Genomic DNA, 20370 nt, shown 5'->3' on the forward strand with positions numbered 1-20370 from the left:
AGCTTCACTGGTCTGTAACCAGTTACAGCCTTAAAACAAGCATAATCTGCATTCTTCTTCATAATTCATCACCCCGGAGGAAGCCGTGTTCCTTTAAGAGCTGTGTCCCTAGTGATGTATGAAGGACTGGAAAAGCGGCTCACAGCTGTAGATGAAAGAGAAAGGACAGATGTAGGAAACAACTGCTCTTCATTCAAACTGAGGGCTGTCATTTAGAGTTTGGCTGATGGAATGCTCCGTCACACGTGTCACAGATATCCTGTCCGCTCTATTACAAGTGCTATAGGTTATAGTGCACTTGTAATGCAGAGGACAGTTTCTACATCACGTTTGTGATGGGGTATCCCATCCGGCAAACTCTAAATCAGGCTTAAAGTGTGCTAAACCAAGTCGTATTCAACTGGGGTTTTAGAGAGGAAATCCAGTGGTCTCAAAGTAAGTTAAGTAAGAGGAGTCCTTATCGAACCCTACTCCCACTCGTGGCTGTAGAGGGCCATTCGCAAGACGGAAGAGTGGAGTCAGCCAACCACTAACAGAGACACTAGAATGTGGAGATCGACACTATTTTATTGCATACCAATGTAACCACCCTGGCATTGCGCCCAAAAGCATTCTCATCCCATGTCAACGAGGCAACATAAATTGAGAACACAAATCTGGGAATGCCTGGGCTTAATGGGTTGGTCACCTCACTCAGCATAGATGTTTCTGAGGACATTTTATTCATTACATAATTGACATCAGATATGGAGGGATATTTCACACATCATACTGAAAATGAATATAATATTAGTTTTGCAAGGAACTGCAAAGGAGGTACAATCTAATTTCTAGATGTTGAATATTACATTCAGAACAATAAAACAGAAAGGAACTGTCGCACCTCGCCCTCTCTGCGGGGTCACCACAAACATTTTGCCTTTACTCTCTTCCTTTGATTGAATCACTTTAGTTGGCTGTTAGGATTCTGTGCACTTTATGGAGAAGCGTGGCTCAGTGGTTAGAGGCGGCAGACCCGGAAGCTGAGATCGGCCGTGGACCAGGGTTCGATTCCCCGCCTCGGCGGGTCTCGGGCTCAAATTTCCACGGACTCGACAATTCTCGCTCCGGTGCCTACTCGACTCACGGGGTCACACTCTGCGACTCTGGGCAATAGCTTGCTTAATCTCCACTACGGCCCCTCGCGGCGGGATGCCTGGCTTTCACCTTGTGGATACCCTGCCGGGGTATCTCACAGGGGAATACCAGGACGGGTTCCCTAAGCAAGCGCCTTGAGACCCCTGGGTGATTCGTGCGCTATATAAATCGAAATACATTTACATTTACATTTACCACTACTAACCAGTGCTAAAGTGTTTGTGCTCTCGCCTTCAAACATGGTAAAATTGACTTACACCCAATGTGCACATTTCATTTACTCGTAAGTCCCTCGCAGATGTTACTACATGCACCCTGGGCAAGTAAACTAAGTGCTACTAGTGGTCCTGCAGCACTCATGTGCCAACTAGTAAAGTAGCCCTTTTTAAATCATGTCTCAGGCATGGCACGAAAGCCTGTAGTGCAGTTTTAAACTGTGATTTCAACCTGGAAAAATAAATACTTTGCCAGGGCTAAACATTCCTTTTTATTAAATATAGGTCACCCCAAAGGTAGGCCCTTAAGGCTAATAGAACAGGGTGCATTGTATTTAAAAAGTAGGACATGTGTGCTTATGTTTTACATGTCCTTGTAGTGAAAAACTACTTAAGTTGTTTCTCACTACTGTAAGGCCTATTTCTTCCACTGGGTTACCTTATTACATTTAAAAAGTGATAACTCTGGATTGAGAACAGTTACAGATATACTGTTTAGAATCAAATGAATTTTAAGTTAAAGTCCTCTTTAATGGTAAAGCCAGGTTTTAAGTCACAATTCTGAAAATGCCACTGTTAGAAAGTTAGCATTGTCTTTCTTAACCGTTTGTGCTTTCTGCCAGGATCCTGTGTCATATGACTGTGAATGGCTCTGCTGTTGGAGTTTGTGTATTCCTCCATGATCGTGACACAAAACGGGTTTAGGTGTGGACTGAATGGGCCATCCTGTCAGGATGGTGGGGCAGAGATGTGCCCTGCCCTACTTACAGCACACCCAAAGGAATCGGACACCATGCCTGGCCTGCTCTGTCTTTTGTTACCCCAGACAGTTTGAAGCCTTGACAGGGCAAGGGGAAGATGCTTTCAGAACCGGATGTAGGGGTAGTATACGCAATCCCCCCACATCAAAGGCTGGTACCAGGTATACATATTGGACCTCCAGATCCACTCACCAGAACACTCCTGGACCTGTGGCACTACAGAAGAAGTACTGGCCTGACACCAAAAGACTGCCCTGCTGCTACCACGCCCTGTCCTGCTGCATTAGAATTGCCTTGCTCTCTGAGAAGGAAGTCTTGACCTGCTCCCTTCATCCCTGGCTAACCTGAGTGACTCCATGGCTCCACTGGCTGACCTCCTGTCTGACCTTTATGGAGACAACAAGCTCCAGAGGAATCCCTGCAACTGCCCAGCTGACCTCCTGTACTGAACTTGCCTGGGCATGCAACTGGAACTGCCATCAGCCCTATTGGCCTCTACTGGAGTGAGTTCCAGGTCCCAAAGAAGTTTTTTTCCAGGTCCAGGACAGTTGGTTGGCATCAGTTTAGCTCTTCTTGAGAATAAGGAAAAATCATGAGATGTTGGGCTCTTTGTGATTGCGAGTGGGCCAACTGCTAACACAAAGCTTCAGTGAACCCGACCCTTCGTGCTACAGTGACCGTCAGCGCTGACAGACAACAAGAGATCTGCACTTTACAGTACAGCAACGACAACTCACGGTGACTGCTATCCAGCCTGTGCATGACCAGATACCTGTGAGTGGTGCTTTGTGCTTTTAGGTGCTATATCTGTCTAAAACGTTGCAATTTCATATCTCTGGTTCTATTTTTTGGATTTTTGTCCTCCTAGTCTCATTTTATTTATTAAAATTTACCATATATTTCTAAATTGGTTTAGGATTTTTCTTGGATTGTGATGTCACTCTATCACTGTTTGTGTGCTGCATAAATATTTACCTTTTGCCTAAAGGTTAAGCCTGACTGCTTTTGTGCCAAGTGACCAGTGGGTTCAGCACAGTTTAATTTAGTGACTATTGTGTTTCATCCTGACAAGGAATGTGGGCGCATATTATCAAGAACAGCGGTAAAAATTATCGCTGGTTTAGAGGCAGAAAACTGCAGCTAAAGCGGCGATAATGGGCTTGATAATATGCTCTGGAGAATTCCAATAGAAGCCCATGTTCACACCAGAACATGGACTACTATTGGAATTCTCCAGAGCGTATTATCAAGCCCATTATCCCCGCTTTAGCTAAACCGGACTTCATTTGAAACGCCGTTCTTGATAATATACTCCGGGGTTGTTCCCTGGGAGGGGTTACCATCCCTCTCAAACAATAATCTAATTTTCTTAAAGGCACCTCTTCAGGAAACATACAGCCTACAACTCTGTGTTTGCATGTGTATGTGTACATACAGAAAGTGTACTCCCGTCTTTCCATATTAAAACTATTCAGCTTGGTGAGTTGACCCTTCGAAGGTATTACTGCAGTCATGATGAGGAACAGGAAGCAAAAATGACATATTTTGAGTATAGGTGTGGTCAGCGATGATAAAATGAAGGTGTCCTACAGACAGCATGGAGGGGGATACTAAGAAATCCTAGATGAGAAATGTTAATACTTTTGGTGGTGCTGACCATAAGATCATAGATGAACATTACCATTTTGTTAATATTTCAAAGATCTAGATACAATGATACATGGGATCCTCTCATGTATAAGAAATCTACAACACCCATATCAAATTTCATGTATACAATGTATCAAAGCAAAGAGATTTCACTTTACATTTTAGATGGTTGGAGTTATCGGGGATCATGCACTTAAGGGTAGTTTATGCGGGCCATAATCAGGACAATAAGATACACTATTTTGTTACAACTGAATTTTAACCCCATGGCTGCTGCGCCTTTCTCCCCCTGGAGTGCAAATCCCTTTTTGGTTATTTCGAGTTCGAGCTAAGGCCACCATAAGCTTTTTACCACAAAAGGCATTCACGCTAAATGTGCGTACTTTTCTTTCAACATACTTGAGATTCCAGAGGTAGCCAGGGATTGTTGAGTCTCCTCGAGGGGACTGGGAAAATAGCCATAATATAGCTATATGTTTTTTTTTAGAGGAAAAATAGAAAGTGCGCTGCAAAAAAGTGTCTGGTGTTCTTTCTCTGAAAAATGGCATCTCCAAAAGGTTTGCTGTGTTAAAGGGACAATTTTCCCAGCTTTCAGGAACACGCAAAGCTGAATCAAAAAAATTATTTTAGCAAAAACCACCAAACCTGCACATGTATTTAAAACTAGAAACTTAGGGAAATCCAGAGTGAGGTGACTTGTTTGGCTCCCAACAGGTGTTTTACCCAGAATAACTTGTAAACCTTTAACTTTTACTAAAATGCTAATTTTCCTCACATTTCTTGAGAAAAACTTCTTGAATCTTTAGGGAGCAACTAATTTTCTACAACCTGTCATTCCCCCAAGTCTCCTGATAAAAATGGTACCTCCCTTCTGTGGGATGTGCTAGTGCCTGTGACATGGACACATCCTAATTTCCCACTGACAACGGACTATTTTTTATTTTTGCAATGTGGCTACCTATCAATTTTGGGGCCTAGGTCAGCTGGCCTCTTGGGAAACCTTGCAAACCTGTACATGTTTTAAAATTAGATACCTTGGAGAATCCAAGCTTTGATGACTTGTGTGGCTCCCGCCTGGTTTTCCTACCCAGATGTCCTTGCAAACCTCAACGTTTGATTGAACACACACATTTCCTCACATTTCTGTAAGGCATACTTCTAGAATCCGAAGGGAGCCACAAATGTCCTACCACCCAGCATTCCCACTAGTCTCCTGATAAAAATGGTACCTCACTTGTGTGGGTAGGGCTAGCGCCCACAACAGGAGAGGTCCCAAAATGAAACATGAATACATTACAACGCCCCACTGAAAATTGACCCTTTTTTGGGGGGCCCTAGATTATCCAGCACGTAGGGAAACCTGTACATGTTTCAAAACTAGACACGCAGGGGGATCTAGGGTGGGATAACTTGTGTGATGCCCACCAGGTTGTTCTATCTAGAAAACCTGGCAAACCTCAAATGTTGACTAAAAACACACATTTTCTCCACTTTTCTGTGAGGAAAATTTCTGGAATCTGTGGGGAACACACAACTTTTCTACCACCCAGCAATAAAATGGTACCTCACTTCTGTAGGTAGGGCTAATGCATGGCAGAACAGGGCCCAAAATGGAACAAGGACACATTACATTATTCCACTGAATACTGACCTTTTTTTCAATGTGGCTAGCTGTGGAATTTGGCACTAGGTCATCCAGCACCTAGTAAACCTAGCAAACGTGTACATTTTTTAAAAGTCGACACCCGGGGTAATCTAGGGTGGGGTGCCTTGTGTGGCTGCCACACAATTTACCTATCCACAAGCCCTTGCACACAACAAACTTTCACTAAAACACTCATTATCCTCGTATTTTTGTGAGAAAAACCTTTGAAATCTGTGGTGAGCCACAACTGTTCTATCTCCCAGCCAGGGGCGTAACACAGGCCCACGCAGTGCGGGGGGCCTCTAGCTCCAAGGGGCCCCCTCGGCACTGAACTCTGGCCTTGGGTGACATGTGTGGCTACCACCAGGTTTTTTTTCACCCAGAAGCAGTTGCAAACCTCAAACTTTGACTAGAAAAAGGAAAACATACTCCTCTGTAACCCTAGGTGTCTTCCAGTGGAATCCTCATCAAAGTCATAAGCAAATAAATAGCCTGGCCTACGTGTGGGGATCCTTGAGCACATCAAATTGTATACATATATGATGAGCAGAATTCGCCCCATAACACTTTATACATATGTTTCCAGTCGAAAATGGTTTAAAATGGTCAAATTTCATTCAATCTTCATTTCAAAAGGAAGTCAATTGCATAAACATGACTCACTGTAAAAAAGGTTACCATGAGAAATCTTTCACAAACCGTTTTAAAATTCAAAAAGAAAGGGAATATGAAGCATTGATAGCCAATAGGTTGCAATGCAAAGCATAGAATAGAAAACTGGCCCTATGCCTTTAAGAAACTCATAGTACCAACTGTACCCCATCATGCCTCATAGTGATTGTTAGGCCAGGTAATTTTTACTGAATTTAGGAATCCTGGGTGAAGCAATTACTGAGAGCTAGAATATAACAGTTCTTGTCCGGGGAGGTGGGAGAGTTGCTTAAGACTTTGATGAGGATTCCCCTAGAAGAGAACTAGGATTACAGGTGAGTAACATTTCTTTCTCTTCTAGGGGATCTTCATCAATAGTCATAAGCACTAAAATGAATAGCAAGCCTGTTTCACAAAAGGCGGACATGAAATAAAAGTAGCTCCAACCATCACCCAAAAAGATTCCTTAAAGAAGCCTGTCGTACTTGAGTATTTGCTCTGGAGTGTGCATCTAGACAGTAGTGTCGAGTACATTTATGAACAGATCTCCAGGTAGCTGCCTTACAAATCTCTAAATTGAGAACGTGCCAGGAAGAGATATGTTGAATGTGCTTAAGGCCTATTAGGTAGGAGTTTCACTGAAATCTAGTATGAGAGATTAATACATGATTAAATCCACCTCAAAATAGATTGTTTAGACGAAGGCAAGCCTGTAGGTGTTGGACTATAGTTTATGAAAAGACAGTCTGATTGTCTTATAGCTTTGGTTTTGTCTAAATACATTTTTATGACTCTTTTAATATCTAGGGAATGCAAGAACTTCTCTGCTGGAACTGAAGGATTAGGCAAAAAAGTGGGTAAGGAAATAGTTTGGTTTATAAGGAAATCTGAAACCACCTTCTGTAGCACACTGGGGTGCGTCCTCTTAACCACTCTATTACCATGGAAACTGTGTATGGATCTGTGGAGCATAGAGCATGAATCTCACTAACTCTACACAGAGAGGTAATAGCCACTATAACAGCTGCTTTACATGTTAGATGTTGTAAAATGGCTTTCTCTATGGGCTCAAAAGCGAGCCCCATTAATTGGGAAAGAACAATGTTGGGTTTCCAAAGAGAAGAAATAAACTTAAGGTGGAAAAAACATTTCAAGGCGTTGTAGAAAATCTTTAATCACAGGAACTTTAAAAAAGTAGGTTTGGGATGGAGACGTCCTATAGGCAGTTATAGTCGCAAGGTGAACTTTGATAGAAAAAAACTGTAAGCCAAACCTTGATAGATGAAGAAGATATGGTAACAGTGCCTCTTCGTGACAGGAGAAAGGTTTGTGGTTTATCTGGGTGCACTAAATTCAAAATCTCTTCCACTTGAAGGCATATGATTATCTTGGGGAAGGACGCTTGGTTTCTCTTAGAATGTTTATGCACTCTTGTAGAAGACTTAGATGGGCATATTGTAGGAATTCTGGAACCAAGCGGGCAAGCTCAGTGATGGAAGATTGGGTTTCAGAATATGTCCTCTGAACTTGTATAGGAGATCCTGTCCGCACAACAAACTCTTGTGTGGTTGCTCTGACAGGTGAAGAAGATCTGTGAACCACAATGGCTATTCTGATGCTATCATTATCATTCTTTGTTTGGACTTTTAGAATTTGATGAGCATTAAAGGTATGAGAGGAATTGAAGGTCATGCGTACAGATGAGTTTTCGTGGCTTGTTCAGGTAAGGCATTGTTTTTGTATTGTCGGTCTGAACAAGCAGTCTCCAGGCTCCCAGGCGTCAGGCATCCACAGACCTGGGCTGAGGGTACCTACAGGCTATTCGTGTCTACCAAGTGCAGCTTGTCACAGAAGGGAGACCCTTACCTCCATTCTTTGAGGTGTTTGGTAAAGAGGAGATGGGTAGTGCATCTCAGCTTCCTTTGCTGCAGCGCTCGTAAATCCAGCCCTAGGCTAGGCAACTCAGAGTCTCAGGGATACATAGTGGCACCATGGAGACTAACTGCTGATTCAAGCAGGGCCCCCACGTGAGCAGCTTCCCACCTCAGTTCTCTGGCAAGCCTCTCTAAATCCATCACTTGGTTCGCACAAGAAAAGAGCGCTCCTAGGGAAGATTGGAGTCACCAGGCTGCTCACTACAAGCTTCGCTGCATGACCAGTGCTAAATAAAGGAGTCGGTTCCAACTCCGTTGGTCCCCATGACTGCTCCCAACATTGGGATGCACATCAAAGCAATGAGGAGCAGCCCTAGAGCAGGTCTTGCTCAGGATTATGCAGGATTCAGTGTTAGGTGGTCGGAGAGATCAGTCTTCATGTCCGATCCGCCATCTTCCTCTGCCACACCCTCTTTTTTGTGTTTTGAGGCTGAGATAGTTCGCCCATCTCATCTTGCTCTTTTGTTGACTTCAGTGGATCTATGTGAAATGTGTGAAAATGAGAAATGCTACAAAGGAAATAAATCAATGATAATTTAAAAAGAGGAATCACTAATGTGGAACTTTGGATTTTACATAGGTTGCCACTAATGCTAACCCTAACATTAGTTCTTGTACTTAACTCTAACACCACCTCTTATCATAAATGTAACTCTATTTATTACCTTTCATTTGTAGGTCGAGCCTAGACAATGCTCATGGGCTGTTTGCAAAACCTGCTGTAATCAATAAAACAACTTTTTTCCCGCCCGCTGATTACCATAGGTTGACTCCAGTGTTGCTCTTCTTTGCTTCCTCCTAACTCATTCGCATAGCCGATGTGTCACTTCCATTGAAGGATGAGGAACACCAGCTGTTGGACTTGGCCCTTTTTGCAGGGTCATCCCTGAACTTTTTGCCATAAACCTGTATTTTGTTTGACCCGTTTTTGTTGCTTTTATGACTCGGGGCACTTTACCTCTGCTGATCAGTGCTAAAGGGCATATGCTCTCCCTATGGTAAATTGATGTATGGATTAGTGATTCCATGATTGGCTTGTTTGGTTTACTTGTCAGACCCTAGTACAGTGCACTGAGTGTGTCCAGGGCTTGTAAATCCAAATGCTGCTGGTGGGCTTGCAGCTCTGGTTGTGCCACCCACAGAAGCAGCCTTGTAAAATGTGTCTGAGGCCTGCCATTTCAGAGCCTGTGTGCAGTCTGGTCCCTAAAACTTCCCTTTTCTTCATATCAGACACCCCTATGGTAGGCCCAAGGGCGGGGTGCACTGTAAGTATAAGGTAGGGCATGCCCTGGTGTGTGTGGCATGTCCTAATAGTGAATTACAGCCATTTTCGTTTTTCACTATTGCAAGGCTAACTGTTCTCCATAGGCCACAATGGGCAGTTAGATTATTACATTTTATAATCCTAACTGACTCAGGGAACATGGTAGAAATTCGAATTTAGTATACCTGAACTCAGAATGATAAAATACATCTTTTAGTGAAATTGGTTTTAACATTCTGTGTGTGAAAATACCACTTTTAGAAAGTAGGTATTTTCTTGTCTTACTATCCAGGCCTGCCTCTGCTAGGTTGTGTATTCCTTGTCTGGAGTTTGAGTGACAGGACTGGGGGATTCCAAGAGACAGGATAAGTCAGCCTAGTGGTGAATAGAGGGCTGCGCCTTTCCTCCACAATGCTGGCTCCACCTCCCGCGGGGCGCCTGATGTTTCTGCCCTGTACTGTGAAAAGAAATAGGGAGTCATGTAAACAAACTGGTTTGGACTAGGCACAGGCCCCTCTGACCTCAGAGGAATAAATGAATTTGGGGTATAAATACCCTGATCCCAAGAAATTAGATCACTTTTGGAGTACAAGAAGAAACCTTTGCTGAGGAGAGGAACCTGAAGAAACTGAGGAGAAACTATCCATAAGCAGAAGTGCTGCTTGGGGGATTGGCCTGCAGTGGTTGCCTGACTGCCAAAGAAAGGAGAAAGGACTTTGTGTGCAATTTATTCAACTTGTGAAGGATCTCCAAGGGCTTGGAAAAGAGCTTGCCCCCTGACCGAAGTCTCAGGACCAGTAGACTTCACCAGCCTTTGTGGATTGCTGCTGGGAACTCTGTTTCAGTGGCTGCAGAGACAGGGAGCTGTGACCGACTCTCACGACTAGCCCGGTGTTCTGTAGGCACCGCATCAAACAACGTCCGCATCCTTCAACGTAAGCTCTGAGCTCACCGACTCCATCCTGACGCGGTCACTGAATCGTTGCCTGCACTGTAACTCGTACGCTTCGCGGCGCACTGCCCGACTCGTACTGCTGTCCGCACTGATCGACGCCAGCTCCCGAACTCTGGCTCTGTCACCACACTGTAAGCTGCAAGCACCGCAACAAAGCCCCATCTCACCCTGCAACGTACGCCTCGGACCCACCGACTCCGTCAAAGGGCTGCTGCCTGTACCGCATCGAGGGACAACTCGTCCTGCAACGCTTTCTTATCTGCAACGCAACAAACGCCAAAACCGGCTCGCACGCCTGTGCCTGCCGCATCAAGTAAAGGTACTGTGACCAAGTCTGTCTACACTTGAGTGGGCCCATATCAACGCGGTCCGCCGGAATTGTTAGACTCTGTGTTATTTCATCAACGCTGTAGACGGACAGGGCTACTGACTCGCACTGATTTAAGCATTGTTTTTAACAATGCTTAATGCTTAAAGATGTAATAGCATCGTGGATTATTTTTGTTGGTTATGGTCTTGTGGTAAATCTATATCAAAGATACTTATTTTTATAAATATACAACCTGTGTGGCGTCCATTTGTAGTGTTGTCACTGGATCGCTGTGTGTGTTCACAAATGCTTTACACACTGCCACTAAGATAAGCCTGTATGCTCGTGCCAAGCTACCAAGGGGGTGAGCAGGGGTTATTCTAGGAGTGTACCTCCTTACCCTAGAGTAGAGGGTCCCTATTTGTCACAAGTACGTACCTGTGCCAACTAGAGACCCCCAATAATAACACCAGCCAAGTACAGTTTCCTCATACTTTCAGGTCTTATCTGTTGTTTGGGAGAACTCCTTTTCTTCTGCTACCCTTTCATGCACTACAAGCCCAGCTCGTGTGTTCGGTGCCATGTGTGTTCAGCTTCAGCGACCATCTTTTTTTTTTTAACATAGTTTCCTGCACGTCACTATCGAATCTTCAAGCAGCTGATTCTCTCCCTCACCGAAGAACCTACAGCTGCTACGAGCAGCTTCCACGACGAGATAAAGGCAGTTGCCATCTGGATGAATGAGAGCTGCCTCAAACTCAACTCCGACAAAACCGAAGTCCTCATCCTGGGTTCCACTCCCTCGACACCAGACGACTCCTGGTGGCCAGCAGCAGCACTCAGAACCCCCCCACGCTCACCAACCAAGCTTGCAACCTCAGCATCTTCCTTAACTCCTCGCTATCTATGAATCGTGAAATCAATGCCGTACCATCCACCTGCTTCCATACGCTCCACCTGCTCCAAAAGATCTTCAATTAGATCCCCACAGAGTCCAGGGAAATGTTCACCCAGGCACTCCTCAGCAGCAAGCTTGACTATGGCAACACACTCTACGCCGATACAACCCAACAACTCCAAGCGAAATTGCAATGCACTCAGAACGCCTCCTCTAGACTTATCCTTGAGATCCCTGGGTAAAAGCCACGTCTCCAGTCTCCTGCGAGACCTCCACTGGCTTAGGATCGACAGAAAAATCACCTTCAAGATCCTCATGCATGCCTACAAACCTGTTTAATGCTCAAAGTGGAAAACATTTATTGTGATCCTTATCAGCTGTTTTCCTTTGCAGTGAGTTTAAATGTGTGTTACAACCTCCTGCTTGCTTAATGTTCCCTGCTCTTCTGCACATGCTTGAAGCCATGAACACCCTCATGCTGCATACAGGTGGTACTCCTCTCGCTTTGGAACACAAAAATGAGTTTCTGGACCTGCTTCAACAGCGCCACAGAAATGAGGACACCTCAAAACGATCTAGCATAAAGCATTTGATTTAAAAAAAAAATATTAAGGCAGTGTCGTGGTAACAAATTAAATGGGGGCTTTAACTGCTGTTTCCCCCCAAAAAATGGACATGTAACTCGTTAAGAGAAAAAAGACTCACAAACTCAAAAATCCACAAGCAAAAATGTTTTATTTATTTGTATATGTTTGGTCACATTACACGTCTTTGGTCCACTCACATGGATTTATCTGCCTCACTTTGGTGTAGGGGCCTCCATCTGAATATGATGAACCCCACCCCCAACCCCTCCCTCTCACCACACTCATCTCATACTGCCCACCTCCCTACAGTGTTCACTTCTCTTGCTCTGCTGCTGGCAGCTGCCTCCCTTCTGTCTTTTATACTCTTCCTCTTATTACCTCTCTTTCTGTCTCTGTCTCGCTCCTCCTCACTTGCTGAAAATTGTAACTTCAACAAGCGGCTCTTACCCTCTCTTTCTTCTCCTTTCCTTTATTTGTTCCCCTTTGAAATGGATCCAAAAAAGTAAGAAACAAAGAAACACTTTTGCGTAAATATAATCTTTTTTTACATTTTTGTATTCCAAAGTGCAGCTTTAGGACAAAGACAAAAAAAGTTTAAAATACACCAAATAAATAAAAAACTAAATAAAGCAAGACAGAATGGTTGCAAAGTGGCCAGATTGGTTTTATTCACAGCTACACACATTAGGGAAACATTACAGAGTTTGTCAGTGAAGCACTACTCTGGTTTACTCGTCTTTCTTTGAACAACATTATTTTCCCCAGGTGAGGAAGTGCACCATTCCTGGAGGTACTGCAATACCTGGTTGATGCGTAGAGTGGGAAATGTTTAATGTGATCCTTACCAGCTGTTTTCCTTATTTTTGTTTATAAAATGTGTACCGTGGCACTATGTTCAGGGATGCGGTCTTTTTAAACCATATGTTTTTTAAGAATATAAGCAAGGGACATTGAAATGGGTCCCTTTGGGACCCTGTAGTCAAGTTTTTAACTTTTTAGGCAAAAACAATGATTAATTTCTGTATAATAAGTGTTGTTACGTAAAATACCGTGGACCATCTATAGGAGCGAAGTAGATCTTTGAGGTCCATACCTTTTATTAATATTTAACAATAGACGCCTCGTTGTAAGCTGTAAGTTGTAAGCGCTATATAAAAAAAATATCCTGGATGGAGCACCCATCACGCCTGCTTGGGGAGGAAATGAAATTATCCCGATACATAAAAAGGGATCTCCAGCTGATCCCTGCAACAATAAGCCCATTAATCTAAATGACTGTTCCCCCAAAATATATAGTAGCATACTAATAAATCAGTTGCATTTATGGGTAATTGCTTACTTAATCTTCCCAAAGGCCCCCAGCACAGGGAGACCTCTCCAGAGGTAGCTGTGCGCTTTACAAATGCTGGTATTATGGATGTGAAAAACCATAAATTCTGTCACCCCTCCAGGAAGGGTTGAGGGAAGGTATTAGTACAGTGGACCATGTCTTCAGGTTTCAATTAATTTTCTGGAAGACGGTGGTTCTAAGTAAAGGCAGCCTTTACATTATATTCGTCGACTTAGGTTGGGCGTTTGATTTAGTACCCTGTATGTAAATGTAAATGTAAATGTAGTGCTTATATAGCGCACATATCATCCCCGAAGGGGACTCAAGACGCTATTACACATACCGCTGTGGAACCCTTCCTGGCCTTTCCCTGTGAAGTGCCCACTCCTGGGCACCCCCAAGGTGAAGCCAGGCATCCCAGCGCTGTTGGGGCCATTGTGGAGATTAAGCAAGCTATTGCCCAGAGTTGCAGAGTGGGATCCATGATTAGAATAGGCACCGAGGCGAGAATTATCAGGTCCGGGGAAATTGAGCCCAAGACCCGCCGAAGCAGGAATTGAACCCTGGTCCGGGCCAGATCTCTGCATCAGGGTCTGCCGCTCTAACCATTGAGCCACAGATTTGGGTGTTCCTGGTGACCTGTTGACTTTATTAATTAGATTACAGAGCTGTAATTTTGCACAAGTCTTCTGTGGGTCAGACCTACTGGGTCTACAGGCGAACTAATGGACCCCTTCCGTGTGGATCGGGAGGGGGGGGATTAAGGCAGTGCTGCGTCCTTGCCTCACCCTTTTCTCCCTTTATGTAAATAATTTGATTTCCTTGTTGAATAATTGGGATTGAGATGTGCCAAGGCTGGCTAATGCTGAGATCCCAGCTTTGATGTTTGAGAATGATACACTCTTCATATCTAAAACACTGATGGAGTTACAAAAACATATTTGTAGTTTTGAAAGAGTTTGCACCCAGAGGGGTCTAGTGATTAATGTATAAATAAATAAATAAAGTATATGATTTTAAATCCTGATCACTCCACTCAACCCAATCCTAAACTAAGTGGTGTCCCCTTAAATCGTGTTCGTGTTTTGACTACCTGGGGCTGACCCTTACGGAACACTTTGATTGGAGATGCAATTTCGAAATGAGAAGGCTAAAATCGACCCAACATAGTGGGGTGTTGTTAAGAGCACAAAATACCTCACACTTCTGCCCAAGTTTCCCCTGCAATCCAAATGTCTAATATGCAGGCACTAGGAGCTGCATTGTATGGGACGAAGCTATGAGGGCTTAAGGATATTTCTGTTTTGTTAGTTAGTGAGAGCTGCTTCCTATGCCAGCTATTGGGATTACCTAATAGTACACCACTACTTTGAGAGGTGGTGGAGACGGTCCCATGATATTGGTGATAAAGAAAAATATAAGATTATACTTGCCCAATACCACAAAAATATTAAAATTCCACGGAAGACTTTCATCGCATTGCAGTTAACCCTGGCTGAGAGTGCCCCAAAAGTATTGAACCAGATCCTTAAGACCTTTACAAACCCTAAAGCGTGTGATTTGGAGTAATCTCTTTCCCAAGCCTTATGTGACACCATTGGGGAATATTTTGAACAGAAAATAGAGGCTATCTACGATAAAATCATTACCGCTAGCAATCGGAGTCCTGTCACAACTCATGAACATCTTCCAGACATAAAGGGAAATACCTTTGAAGAGCTTCCCTCCTCTGACTTGTGAAGAGGTGGAAGCCTTATTACATACTGTCAGATCAGGCTCCCCCCTTGATGTTGTACCAGCCAAAATGTCGGCGAGGCTCTCAAAACAGCTGACTGCCCCTATTTGTTCCCTTTTGAATGCATCATTAAAGGAAGGTCATCTGCCTACAGAATGGAAGGCAGCACAGGTCATCCCACTACCTAAAAACACCAAGGCCTCCTTGAAAGAGCTATCTAACCTGCAACCTATATCTATCCTTCTGCTCCTGAGCAAAATATTGGAAAAACACATCAACACACATCTATCAGCCTATGTCGAAGAGTCAAACTGTCTGGAAGTGTCACAATCAGGCTTTAGGCCTAAATATAGTATGGTGACAGCCCTAGTGGCAGTCACAGACAATATTAGGCTATCATTAGATAGAGGACAATCCACCTTATTGGTGCTTTTAGACCTCTCGGCGGCATTCGACACCGTAAACCATCAAATTTTGCTCAGAAGATTAGAGGAGTCTGGGCTGAAAGGAAAGGCACTGCAGTGGATGACGAGCTTCCTCTCTGACCACTCGCAGACAGTTAGCTTGGGTCCGTAAATGTCCACGTCTAAGAAGTTGTCCAAGGGAGTACCACAGGGATCTTGTTTAAGCCCTACTTTATTCAACATCTACATTGCTCCCTTGGCCAACCTTATGAGGACATTTGGATTTGTTCCAATATCTTATGCGAATGACACCCAGCTTACCTTCTCCTTTGATAAACACTCCATTACAGCTCAGACTAACTTCTCTGCCGGCATGCTAACAATATCTCAGTGGATGAGTACCAACTATCTCCAACTAAATGCCTGGAAAACAGAGATAATGAACAAAACCGGAGGTCCCCCTGACAGTTATTAAAACCCTGTTAAAGTGGAGATACTACCTGTTGTGAGAGATGTGGCACTTGAGGGATAAGCTGGGCAGGAGTTGCGGTTCTGGGCTAGTTGGGTCATGGGAATGGTGTTCTTCATGTGCGGGCGACTACGTGATAATATTGGTGGTGCATAAAGTTAGTGCGGGGAGGTTTTGTTTCCTTATCATTTCCGTTTCTGTATAATGTTTGTGTAAAATGTCAACGCAACATGTTTTGTGCAATATGTGGCAGGTTGTCTCTGGGTTACAGAGCTCTGCATTGCTTGTGACAATTGACGAAATAAAATTTGTTGTTAATAAGAAAGTGGATATACTGGAAACATAAAATGCATCAACCTCTGGAATTCTCCTCTTATTTCACCCTACCCGATTCTTTACTTAAGATCAAGGTAGCTTAGAGCAATTTTTAGATTAAATAGAGCTTCCTTTGTCCCGAAAGATGTATATTCAATTTAGATACAGCACCTTACCAACTGACTCCTTTACTGGTAAATAGGCAAGTAAACAGAGCCTTGCAGGATATACGTGCCCTAGTTTTGGAGCAGATAGGGAATTAGAAGTGCCTGTTTTGTTCTTCTGCCCAGCTTATGTTAAAAGCAAGAAAAAGTGGATCATCCCTGTCTGTCGGCTTTCAGGTGTTAAAGAAAGGCAAACTGCATATACCAATTTAAAAACTAAGATTAGGCAAGACTGGTTTTTAGTGTATCCCACTTTTTAATCATTCTATGGAGGACTAGGCTAAAGATGTGCCTTTAATTGGTTATTTGTTTTTTGTAGAAATGTTTAGGTCCTAAGTAAGGAATTTTATAATTAATAACCAGTTTAATTTGTTTTATGTATACTGTAACTATTTGCGTTTAATATTTTATTTGATATATCTTATGCTATGTAATTGTATTTTGTTTCTAAATTTATTGCATATAGCCGAAATAAACTTAATGAACTGAACGGAATAATAAGTGTGAACATGTTAAGGTAATCATGTTGTTCCTGCTTACATTTCACATGCTTTACCTAGATCCTGATTACTATGTCAGTCGGAGTTGTCTCTGACCAACAGCGTTTTAGTAGGCGGCTCTGCCCACCTAATTACGATTGAACTGCACATAGGGCCTGATTAGGATGGCGGACGGACCAGCATCCATCCGCCACCCCCGAGGTGGAGGAACCGTCCGCAGGGGCTGCGGCGTTCCCTCCCTCGGAAATATAGGGGATGTGACCTGGCGGTCACATCCCCTATATTTAACATTGCGGCGGATGCTGCTTCAAGCAGCACCCGCCGCAAGGTTAAATGTGCATGTTTTCCTTTGCATGCACGAAGCGGCAGGCACCGCGTGATGCCTGCCGCTTCGTGCATGCAAAGGCAGGGGGGGTACCAGAGGTACCCCCCCACCCCCCAACACCCCTGGGGGCCTGCAACAGGCCACCATACTCAAACTCCACATGCTTTTCTATGGCGGAAAACACGCCATGGAAAAGCATGTCTCCGCCGGCATCCTAATATGGCTGGCGGTGTCTGATATACACCGCCACCATATTAGAGCTTTTCCGCCGCGGTCGGAAGGCGACCGCGGCGGAAAAGCAGTGGACGGAAAAATGACCCCCCAGCCATCCTAATCTGGTGGGGGGGTCTTTTCTGTGTCCGCCGCGGTGAATCCGCATCCTCCGGGCCGGCGGTGGCTTCCGCCGGCCCAGAGGATGTGGATTCACCGCGATCCTAATCGGGCCCAATGTGTGGTCAGAAACTACCTTTTATCAAAGGGAGCTGGTGCGACAGGCAGAAACTGCCCACAGCAGATCCTCCCATTGAGAAATGGGAGTTTTTGAACATCCCTGTACTGTGTGGCAGGAACCGGATATGGAGGGGCAGGGGGAAGGGGGCACTGGTAGGGAGCCCCATTGTCACTTTCCGACAGCCTTTCCATGTTGGAAAGGCTGCCATGGAAAGGCTGTAGGAAACTGATATAATCCCGACAGCGGACACATCGTTTATGAGGAGTTGTTGAGCAAGCAACGGGCTCCCTGAGTCCATCGGAAGGCATCATTCAGTCCCTCCAACTGCTACCTCCGACTGTACGCATCCTAATGCATCAGTTGGAATGCAGCAGTTGATGCGGTCCGGACAACAACCGACAAACCGTCGGTTGCAGTCCGAAACGCATCATACTCAGGCCCTTAATCTTCCATTAACTATGAGTGTTTGCTTTTTTCCAAAATGTTGTTACTTTTTTTTTAGGCAGCATATTACTCTTGTCTCCCCTCCCTCAAAACCTATTTCCCATTTTCTGGTTCTCCAGCGCCGCAAGATCAAATGAATGGCAGTAGTGCTAAGCATATATGATCACTCCACTACAGATAAAAAAATATGCCATTTTCAATGCCAAGAGTTCAAACTTTCACAAATGCGAGAACCGATTGCATTATAAATGCTTTTTAATTAAAGCTGCACTGCAGCTCCTTATTGTAGGCATGTCAATATGGTATTTCAATATCATGACTTTTTTATTTTCATATAATGTCAGTTTCAATGTCTTTCTTCTTTTGCATGTAAGGCCACTATCCGTGACAACAACCACCCAGCATCTTATCCTGCTATGCTCTGTTTTTTTCAGGGAGTAGGGTGCACAGCTTTGCTGGTAGCTGTGGCTGCTAACAAGCTGGAGTTTACAAAGGCGGAGAAACATGTGCACAACTTCATGCTGGACATACACTACATGAAACAGGTAGGAATGTGTAAGTAACCCGGTGTCTATGACGTAGCTTGCTTTAGAACTTTAGCATTACCAACAAGGTGAATTTTGAATAGGTAATCACCACACTCCTTTAGAGCAGCGCGCTATTTTTATGCCACAGCAGTTGTGTTTTGCCATTTGGAATCTTTCTGTTCTACCTGTAGACTAAATGGTTATTTTGTTGTCCTTAGAATTTTAATATAGAATGCAGCAATAAGGAATCACCAACCCGCCCCCCCACCGCTCCCCCCAACCCCTTGGAATAGCAGTGGCTAGAGGCACAACCCATACATTTTTGTTTTGGCTAAGATGAAAGTTACTCAGTCCAAGAGGAGTCTATGACAGTAAACATCTGTCAATAAAACTCATAATATTTTAGTATGTCATGACTGTGGAACCATGCTAGGAAACAACTGTAATGTTATGTGGATTGTATAGCTACTAATCACCTGTGAGGGTATCCTAGTGCTTAGCAGGTGTGTGCTGTTGGCCTTGAAGCATCTTGCTCAAAGAGCCAGGTCTTAATCTTCTTTCAGAACTTAAGAGGTGATGAGAAGGCTCTAATGTAGTGTGGAAGGCGGTTCCACACTGTAGGTGCAACGTATGAGAAAGCACTGCCTCCTGCTCTGCTTTTGCATATGTTCAGTGCGTGTGAGAGTCGACTGAGCGAGGTGCCTGGTGGGTTGATGGAGATGCACAAGGCTTTTGAGGTAGGCAGGACCATCGACTGTTCAGGTAGGCAGAACATTTGAGCTCTAATCTCCAGATAAATCATTGAACAAAGCTGTTTACCAGAGAACAAACCATGTTCTTTTTGGAGAGCTATGACAAAGAAGACTCAAAACTACTTAGAGGCAATATTTCCGAACCATTAGCTCATGTAGGAAACAGAGACAACTACAAGTTGGATGTGTGGCCCTTTATGTACTACTTATAAATGACCACCAATCTGAATGGGCCATTTTTAAAGCATCTTTGCAGGTGCAGATTCCCCCCCCTCCCCTATTTTTCTAGTCTGAAATATTACAGGTATGTCAGTCCATCCATTTTTAACAAGCTTTCTAATTTCTTTTTATTTACAATACCTACTTGTACTCAACATAAAATATGGTTGTGTACCCTCTATTTGATATCTTGGTGTGGAAGCCATATCCTCAGAATTCCACATAAGTTGGTGATTTTACTTTTCTGGTGTTTGTCATGTTATAGTTACTTAAAGTAGCTCAAACTGATGAATTCCAGCTCTTTTTTTAGTTTAAAACACTATGTTTTAACTGATATTGTCGCCTAACTATAAAGTCCCTTCAACTTTTGTTTTCTTCCCAAGGAATTCTAAGGTTTTCAAAAAAAATTAAAGTAAGTTATTAGTACAATCCCTAACTATAACATCACTTTAACCTTTGCTTTTTGAGTGACCAACTATATATACCTATACACACACACAAAAACAACCACACACACACACACCACATATATATATATATATATCTATATATATATATATATATATATATATAGATATACTAATCCCCATGATTCATTCTTCATCTGGACTAAGGCTCACCTCCTCGTACACTTCAACTGAGTTTGCTATGTAGTATAGCTCCTTGTATAGCCGTTGCTGCCGCCCCAAATGGAAAGACACTCATCCTCTGGTCACTGACATCCCACT

At 43.7% G+C, this 20370-nt stretch overlaps 1 protein-coding gene across 1 annotated transcript in view; it reads left to right on the forward strand.

Annotated features, from left to right (window-relative positions):
* KCNN4 (potassium calcium-activated channel subfamily N member 4) overlaps window positions 1-20370 on the forward strand; it is a 610224-nt gene that overhangs the window by 360270 nt on the left and 229584 nt on the right. The window contains exon 5 of the mRNA XM_078655496.1: window positions 18579-18689. Within this exon, the coding sequence (XP_078511622.1) occupies window positions 18579-18689 (111 nt within the window). The remainder of the gene's footprint in view (window positions 1-18578; window positions 18690-20370) is intronic.

This window comes from Lissotriton helveticus, chromosome 7 (assembly GCF_964261635.1).
Source record: "Lissotriton helveticus chromosome 7, aLisHel1.1, whole genome shotgun sequence".
In the NCBI taxonomy this organism is placed as follows: Eukaryota; Metazoa; Chordata; class Amphibia; order Caudata; family Salamandridae; genus Lissotriton; species Lissotriton helveticus.